A 9,601-nucleotide genomic window follows, 5' to 3' on the forward strand; every position below is an offset into this window, starting at 1 on the left:
TCAAAGATGAACTATAAGCATCATGATATGAATTTTTCTGTTAAGTCATACAGCATTTTGTGTGAGCCTTAACTAAAAAGAGAACAGAAGAGATGCTTTTCTCCGTATAAGAACATACCTGTTACTAGGGTGATTTTCTCTTGCTACTTGAGAAAGTTTTGTTCCTACTAGAAAAGACAATAAAGAAAAGAAATAAAAAGACTAAAAAGAAAATAAAATCTGAATTAAATAAAACCCAGTACTACAAGGAATATTTAATTTAAATGGCAAAGAGACAAGTCAGACTGCCATTTCAAAAATATTTTGATTCGTTACTTGAGACTTTTGCATATCGCATTTTAATCCTATTAGATGTATTTTGATTTTGTTAGATTGTGTTTTGATTTTGTGTGCATGAATGTTTTGTCTGTCTGTATATATGTGTATCACGTATGTGTAGTCCGCACAGAGGCTAGGGGCTGTCCCCAGATTGCCTAGTAACTGGAGTTACAGACAGTTGTTAGCTACTCTGTAGGCACCAAACCTACAAGAGTAGCACGTTCTCTGGCCTCCAGAGCATCTCTCCAGTCCACAGACACACCCATTTATAATGAAGATCTCTTCTACTATTCAAGACACACTGGTCTTCTTCACTATGCGTCAGCAAAACCACGTAGACTTCTGTTGATGATTCCATCGTATTTATAGATTACATCATGAGAATATTAGGCCCAGAGGACATAGGTGTTAACAGAATGTTAGTGGGACTTTCTGTTATCGTAGCATCATATACGTTGCAATTCAAGCACTGAGACATAGTGAAGGCTATCTTTCCAAGTGTCCAAACATATCTTGATCTAGCAAGTTTACCCTTAATATAAGCACCATCGACTTCCATGGCAAAGCATTCTAGTTATTTGAGGCAGGTTATGAGGCCCAGATTTGCTGGCCCTGGTGCACCCAGCAGTTCTCCTCTGTCTAGGGAACAGATGTCTTACAGAGTAACATAGAGACATATAGAGAGGGGAGAAAGGCATGTCACATTCACTATGGAACTTAGAGTCCACATGTACATACACATACAAATACAAATATGTGTATGTACCAAGCGTGATAAACAATGTGAATCAGAATCAACTGATTGTCGTTTAGTTTCATTGTAAATTGCATCCTTCGCTATTTTCAGGGCATTGATGTCTAAGAAGAAGGGAGAGATCTATGTGCCAGGGTCAGAAGGATTGTCAGTTGATAAGCAGACAGCGGAGGCTGAGGCTCGGAATGATGACGTGGTCAACGTTCCTTACTGCACACCGAGAGCTGGGCAGTGGGAAGCATAGGCTACACCAGGGATGAGAATAGAAGTTTTCAAAAGCTTTAAGCCTAGCATAAGCAAATCCTATTGCTTATGACAGACAAAAGTACTACATTGATTAAGACAAGAGTAAAACTGTCAAAGTGATGCCGAAGAGGAGGGGAAATATTTTTAAAATTAAAATCCTAGCGGAATTTGAAGGAGAGAGAAGAAATTTTTCATCTGTCTACACTGTCAGCTCTCTGTGCATGTGAAAATATATTTATTATTTTCTAAATTAATTTAATGAGTTCCAGATTGCTCAGGATGTCATAATGGAAACAGGATTACACAAGATAGCCCCGAGTTTGGTTCTCTTGCTGAGTTTTACCTAGCCTCTCTGTGTCATACTTTTGATCTGAGCTATGTTTCAGTTACCACATTGGAGGAGGTTACAAAAAGGGCAAAATAATAGAAACTTAATCAGGAAACAGATTTTTGTATTGCTGCCTTTTATTATGTGCTCTTGCCATGGTCCACAGCTTAACTCTGGAAAATAACAAAGGGTATGTCGTTTTTAAATAAGAACAATTGAAACCATATTGCGTTGTAATTATGTGAGTTTCCACTGAGCCATCCCAAACATTTGACATCAGTTGGTCTTCAGGACAAACTTGTGAATTCTTCAGAAGTTATTGGTGGGGAGCATAAACATTCTGAGCTCTACCTTTTGTAAACTGTGAGATAGTATTGCTAGGTGAATTTAATTTCACAGATGAAAAGCAATTACAAAGCAGCCAACGGAGTTGTCAGATACAGCTCTTTTATTCAAAAATGGAATCTAATAACATTCCTGCCAGGAAAGAGGATAACAAACGGGCTGCATGTCATGAGTCCATAGTACAAAGACCCAAGGTTATAGTGAACATGCACAGTGCTGTTCATTTGATGCTACTTGCTGGTAGACAAAACTCTGCCTGTATAACCCAAAACAAAAGGATTCATATACTGAGGCAAGTAGTTGTGTTTTGAAATCCTTGACTTGCTCTTCATCTTTTATTGACCTGAAAATGACTTCTACATACGCAGTAATTTCTCTTCCGTATTTCCAAATAAATGTTTTAGAAAATGGAGTTACTAATTAACATTTTCTTGTTTCCCCTTTTTATCATTGCCTAGATAATCACCATGGGCATAGCCTTGAGCAGAGAATCATCTATGGAGTAGAGAATAGTAGCACGTTCTTGGAATGCAGTCCAAAGTCACAGAGAGCCTTGGTATACTGGCAATTTCAGAGGCGAAATGACGATCGGAAGGAGGAGGTATGGGACTTCAGCTGACTGAATTATTTCTGTCTGATACATATGTTAAATCACCATGGTACTGTTGACTTGGAGCAAGGAAAATACTTCTTACCCAACACAGTGGAGAATCAAGGAATAGATCTTTAGACAAGCACCCAGTGTGAGTTACTTTTGTAGCAGACTACAGAAAAGAAACAAATGCAGCTGGGTAAGAGTTCCTGCCCAGGAAGCACTCTGGGCACATATTTCAGAGTCCTTATTTCTTGCCATGTGATGGCAGAGGGACATCTGTCTACCTGTTGCTTTCATTAGTTAATTAATAAAGAAACTGCTTGGCCTGATAGGTCAGAACATAGGTGGGTGGAGTAGACAGAACAGAATTCTGAGAGAAAGAAGGCAATGAGGCAGACGCTATAGCTCTCCTCTCCAAGACGGACACAGGTTAAGATCCTTCCCGGTAAACCACCACCTCGTGGTGCTACACAGATTATTAGAAATGGGTTAATCAAGATGTGAGAATTAGCCAATAAGAGGCTAGAGTTAATGGGCTAAAGCAGTGTTTAAAAGAATACAATTTGTGTGTTGTTATTTCGGGTATAAAGCTAGCCATGTGGGAGCCAGGCCACAGCCCGCCACTCCAACTACAGCCATGACTGGTATAAAGCACGTATGTATCCTATGTTTGCGAATTAAAAGAAAAAAAATCAAGCCTCCCTGAAATTTTGGAGTTTGCTCACTGAATTCTGCTATATATGCTCATTTTTCTTTCTGTGTAACTTCTGCAAGTGAGAAAAAGTTGGGAGAGAATCAAGTACATCCTTGATGTAGAATGAAGGAATTGAGTCCACCATCTATGCTGGTACTAACTATTAAAACAGCCTGAGGAAGATCTTCCTCCTCAATAGATACATTCCCCCTATAACTGTAACAACTTAAACAAGGAAAACCACACAGAAAGCGCCAAGCTTTTTAAATTACTTATGAGTATTAAATAAAGGTGACCAGAATGCTTCATTCACTTGTAAAATATATTAAGTGCGTATAATTTTACAAGTTTAATATGAACGCCAAAGTGAAAACAACCCCTGTTAGTTTGGGGTCTTTTGACATAGTAAGCCCTACTTAGGTATAGAATTACATTGTAAGCTGTAAAGATGCTGTGTATATTACTAGTTATGTTCTCTGTGATTTCTATTGTGAAGGTGATTCAAAGTCAAAGAGAGGCTAGATGTATCCCCGAGTGGACCCTCAGATCATGTTACACCCGGAACTTTGCAGCTGACAAATAAGTCACCAACCCTAAAACACATGTTTTCTTCTCTTTGCTTAAATACTGATATTTTATTCTGATCTTAACAAGTCATATTATGAAGTCCTTTTAATACTTTGTTTTCTGGGTTTTTATTCCTGTAGTTCCCAGTTCATTATCTAATATTGACTTTGTATCATATTTGTGTATGTGCTTTTGAATTTTAAATGTATCATTTTTCTTTCCCCCAGTTATCCTGGGTATTTTTGATAGCAAAAAGTAGACTATAAAAACAGGGAGGGGAGCAGAGAAAAATGTAGATCTCAATAAAAATCAATTTAAAAAAAAAACAGGACAACCTGGAAAGTCCCATTGGTGGGGGGGGGAACCAGTGGTATTGCAGAAATTTTCAAAGGGATCTGAGAAACAATTGGTAGACACTATAGCTTTTTGTCCAAGACAGACTTTTTTACATTTTAACTTGAAAATGTTAATTTCTAAAACCCACCTCAACAAATATCAAATTTTTCTAAGCAGAATGGCAGACCTTGCATTTCTCTTAAGTCTGTACACTTTCCTCTGCCTTCCTTCCCCTGCTAGATCAGAGTGGGTGACCACATCATCAGGACAGAACAAGGGCTCCTGCTTCGCAGTCTGCAAAAGAAGGACTCGGGCAACTACCTGTGTCACGCCGTGGAGCACGGATTCATGCAAACTCTGCTGAAGGTGACCCTGGAAGTCATCGACACGGACCATTTGGAAGAACTTCTGCATAAGGATGACGACGGCGAGGGCTCTAAGACCAAAGAAATGTCGAGCAGCCTGACGCCCAGCCAGAAGGTCTGGTACAGAGACTTCATGCAGCTCATCAACCACCCGAACCTGAACACGATGGACGAGTTCTGTGAACAAGTGTGGAAAAGGGACCGAAAGCAGCGCCGGCAGAGGCAAGGGCACCCTCAAGGGAGCAGCAACAAGTGGAAACACATGCAGGAGAGTAAGAAGGGTAGAAACAGGAGGACCCACGAGTTTGAGAGGGCACCCAGAAGTGTCTGAGCGGCACCACCTCCCAAAACTTCGAACAAGTGCAAACTTGCTTAGACAATAACTGGAAAAAAATGCAATACACGATGGACATGTCCAAGGCACTATGTGGATGTTTACAGTGGTGGGAAATTCAACTGGGATCCACCAATTGCAATCCAGGCCGTGGGGAACTTCCCCAGCAGGCTTTCTTCAGAGTACCGAGGTCTGACAGAGATCGCAGGTGAGCAGAGATGCTCACATCAGCCGACCTAGTATTTCCTCCACGAGTTCATTTTGCTTTCTTCTTTGCCTGAGAAATATAAAAAAAAAAAAAATGTCACTTGCCATATTGCCATTGAGGGTAGAAAAACTGTTATCAGCAAAGCCATGTTGTTGAAGTGAGCGTTGAAAATAAACTGCATGGATTTAGTAAGCAGATGAATATTCCAAAACGTGATGGGAATCCAGGATGTTTCGTCTCCCGGCACTCGCGTTTGTGTGTAGGGGAGGAGTGAGATAAGGTGAATGGGACGGAGTGAAATAGCGTGTGGAAATGTACAAACATCAACCAGCCATCATCCGGAAGAAGAATGGAATACACTGATCTACTACTGATGTCTTCTTTCAGCTTTGATCTAAAGATGTATTTTATTAAAACTATAATTTAAGTGTACCATGACAAATATGCAGTAAAAAGGAGCTGTTTTCTAAGCTAGAGTAGGTTTTTGTCTTACACTTATTGTGCTGTGTAATTTGTTTAAAACTTTCAACTGCGGGCTGCTCTTTTTCACACTTTGTTTTCAGTTCTGAAGGGGTTAGTGTATTACTTTAGATTCCAACTCTTGCCGTTAACTGTTAATTATTGAAACCAAGATATGATTTGTGATTTTTTTCCCTTTGAGGAAAGCAAACAGATAGAAGGTTTCCCCACCATCCCCACTTTTAAGGTATTATCTAAGTTAACCGTGAGTTGCATAAAGTTCTTAGCCAACTGAAAAATTAAGACAGCACAGAAGAAAAGAAGACATTCATTAGACGCATTCCGAAGGATCACAGAAAAAAAGAGAACTGTGTGTATCTCATGGAAATCCCATTGTCCGATCATAGTGTTAATAAAATGTCTCTTCATTCTTTGCTTGAATATTTGCATGCTATGTGAGACATAAGACTCTCTCATGATGCTACATTCCACTAGGGATTCTATCATTTTATCTTTTAATGACTTTTAGAGAGAGAGAAAGAGATCAATGACATTTAGAACACCTTAATGACGCTTTCCAACCATTTCTTTCTTAATCAACTACATTTCTCTTTACCATTTATAGTACAATTATTCGTATGAAGAACATATGTGTTTTCATCTCAATGAGAATGAATTTATAAACTATTTCCAGAACACACACTTCACTTAGACAGTGCAAAACTCCTTGTTTTGTTAATAAGGAATAAGGAATACAAAATACTTCAGAATTGCTCCCTTGGTTAGCTGAAGACGGTTTCTAGAGAATCGTTGAGTTCAAACTGCATAAAACTTTCTGCATTCTAGAATAGCTCATTGGCACTCCATTCTTCACTTCAGGACTCCCTCCTCAGATCCTTACACATACATAGAATACAAATTAAACATCTTCCTGCTAATTAATGAAGTGGCATTGATATTTTAACTCTAGTTGTCTCAGGATTCTAATTAACTAAGCATTAATTTCTCACCTCAACTGCAGTAAACAGTTGTTCCCTCTCCACTGAACTATTTCACAGATGGAAGCTCATGTTTCAGTTTTAATGATTATTTAAATAAACAATTTGTTGACACGTCTTTCAAGTAAAAAGCCCCAAAACATTCTACATCTGATTTTAGGCTCTTTGACTAACATAGTGTTGCTTTTGGAAGAACATCCACAAAGGCAAACTGAGTTAATAAATTCCTTGACGATCACACTTTTTAAAGGAGAATCATGTCAGAAATAGTAAGTCAAAGAAAGCAGGGTGTTCCATATAAGCCATAGGGTTTTATCAATTCGAACAATTGATGTTATGTTCTATTCTAAATTTGCAACTGAAACAAGTTTGTTTGTGATTACTAAGTCTCTCGTTTATTTCTAGTTCTTAACAATAAAAAGAGTTCAAGGAATGAAGATTATATGGTAATTTCATGGATGCCTTCCAAAATCTGAATGCATTTGATTTAACACAATGAAGTAGCAATAGAAAAAAGTTTAGGCTTCAATTAAAGGTATTGCAAACAAACACATATACTGGCATGTCTTTATCAATCACCATGTCTGAGTTTTCAAAGGAAGTAATTGGTGCAACTTGAGAATAAGTAAGTCCAATGAGAGTCATAATCTGCCAATGTGTATTGAGAGAGGACAGTTTGCACGAAGAATGAATGTCCTGCTTCCTAACTAATCAAGATGGACTTTGGCATATGCATGTGGCATCCCAGGGGAGACCTGCATAAGAGATGCATGTGACGTAAGCATATCACCTCAACAGTCTTAAAGTCTGAAAATTCAGATGCCTCCCAGCGGAGAGACCAGGTCCCGCTGATAGCAAGAGTAGCATGGAAATGCATGCAGACACACACACTGCTCCTTCTATGTCCAGCTTAATGGTTTCTAATGGTATGTGTTTAATATTTTTGCTACCTACACATTAGGCAGAGAGGTGTAAATAATTTTGAAAAGATGAGGAAGAGCAGTGTGAAATACAGGTTTCTAAAGATGCTCCATTTCAGTGTGCGCAACATCATCCTGGCATGCCAGCTTTCCTACATGAGTACCACGGTGGCTTCTGTACTACTCAAGGGCAGAGAGTGTGCGCCCACGAGCATGCGTTTTGCCAGGTGGAGAATTGTTCGGCATCTGTATTTGTCATTGCGTTTCAGATAGGAACGAGAAAACTGGAGAGAAAATGTAATGAAATTGCTGCTGTAAATTATTCCTTTTTAGCATGTATTCAGTTGCTAAATACACATTTCTTCAAAATATCGGAATTCAGATGTCTTTACTGTTCTCTGTGACATATGGAATTGAGGAACGTAAGCTTTGAGACTGGAAAGCCAGAGTCAGGGAGCTGCGTAATGAGCTGACAGGTTTCCTCTCTGAATGCATCTGTAAATTGTATTCTATATTTATAGTGACAATGTGGATTTTTATGCCCTTTAAATTAAATATTGTTCTCTTTATGTCATACCTGGGAGGAAAACATGGGGATGAAAGTCTAGAATGTTTTGCATCATAGTCTATTTTCTTTTATTTAGAATCAATATGGATGCCAGATAGCTGGCAGAGAGAGGCCTGTCCTGGAGGTCACGGGCAAGCATTGTATTAACATGGATTCATTAGTGTGATATTTTCAAGCATTTCTTGTGGATTGCTCTTTTAAACACAATTTTAATGTAATAAAAGTCCGTCAGGTATCTTGCCTTAAAAGACACATTTGACAAACAGGACTTAATACTTTTATATAACAAATCCATACGTTTAATTTTATCTTGGTAATAATTATTTAAGGTCAATGCTAATGTTTGTAGTACATGTTTCCATAAAGAAGAAAACATTATTTTTCAAAAGTGCGCTAATACTATTAGTTTGTTATACTTTCCGAAGCTTTCTTATATCAGTTAGTTAAAGAATCACACATTTGTACATTTAATAAATAAAGATGACCCCAAAATAAAGGAGAGTAGAGTGCTGGAGAAATGGGGTCCTTATAAGTGGTCTATCTCCCTGAAAAGCCTAAGGAGAAAAAAAAAGGTTCATTTCAAACACTCAAGCACACAGACACAGGCGATGCTATAGGTAAAAGCAGAATGACTTTAAGTCAAGATATTGAGAGTCAGAAGGGACAACACACGCCTGTAATCCCCTAGAGGATGAAGCAGGAGTTTTGCGAGTTTGAAGTCCACCTGGGCTAAAGAACGGGATCCTACCGCAAGCAAACAACCAAAAGAACAAAAAGAAAACAAATTTCATCTTCTGGACACTTCGTCCCTTAAAAGTAGACGTGGACCTGTTTGAACCTCATGGCTGTGAACTTGTAAGGTGATGCAGTGCCAAGATGAGGGAGGCATGGTGGCCCTGCTTCCACACAGCTTAAAATAAAATAAACAGTGACGCATGTTACCGTCACATGTGACAATCCTTTTCTCTTACAACGAGCCTTAGACTAGAGCAATGCATCTACCTTATGATGCCCCTCCTTCTGCTTTGCTGCCCGCTTACCACAGTGGTGCAATGTCCCTGCTATTTCCCTGTCTGGACTGTGGTTTTCTTTCTTTCTTTCTTTCTTTCTTTCTTTCTTTCTTTCTTTCTTTCTTTCATTTCTTTTCTTTTTCCGAGACAGGGTTTCTCTGTAGCTTTGGAGCCTGTCCTGGAACTCGCTCTGTAGACAAGGCTAGCCTCGAATTCACAGAGATCCTCCTGTCCCTGCCTCCCGAGTGCTGGGATTAAAGGCATTAGCCAACCATGGCCCAGCCTGACTGCGGTTTTCTTGAAGTCAAGGATTTTGCTTACAACATGGTCTCATATAATGCAGGCTGGCCTTGAACTCACTATATAGCCAAGAAAATGAATTTGAATTTCTGTTCATCCTGACTCTATCTTCTGAATGAATTCGAGTTTCTAGTCATTCTGAATCCACCTTCTGAGTGCTTGGATGGTAGGCATGCATCACCATACCTAGTAAGGTTTGGGGCGAGGTGATTTTTCCCCTGGTACCTTGTATGGTGCAAAGTAATGATAGAGGTTG

The 9,601-nt window shown here is 39.1% G+C and overlaps 1 protein-coding gene across 2 annotated transcripts in view; it reads left to right on the plus strand.

The window, feature by feature from the left end:
- Nucleotides 1-7,002, plus strand: part of Sema3a (semaphorin 3A) — a 202,278-nt gene extending 195,276 nt beyond the window's left edge. For both annotated transcript variants that reach the window (XM_075955979.1, XM_075955978.1), the window contains 2 exons: nucleotides 2,450-2,592; nucleotides 4,424-7,002. In XM_075955979.1, the coding sequence (XP_075812094.1) occupies nucleotides 2,450-2,592; nucleotides 4,424-4,879 (599 nt within the window). In that variant the 3' untranslated portion in view covers nucleotides 4,880-7,002. The remainder of the gene's footprint in view (nucleotides 1-2,449; nucleotides 2,593-4,423) is intronic.
- Nucleotides 7,003-9,601: the final 2,599 nt, after the last annotated feature.

This window comes from Microtus pennsylvanicus, chromosome 22 (assembly GCF_037038515.1).
Source record: "Microtus pennsylvanicus isolate mMicPen1 chromosome 22, mMicPen1.hap1, whole genome shotgun sequence".
NCBI lineage: Eukaryota > Metazoa > Chordata > Mammalia > Rodentia > Cricetidae > Microtus > Microtus pennsylvanicus.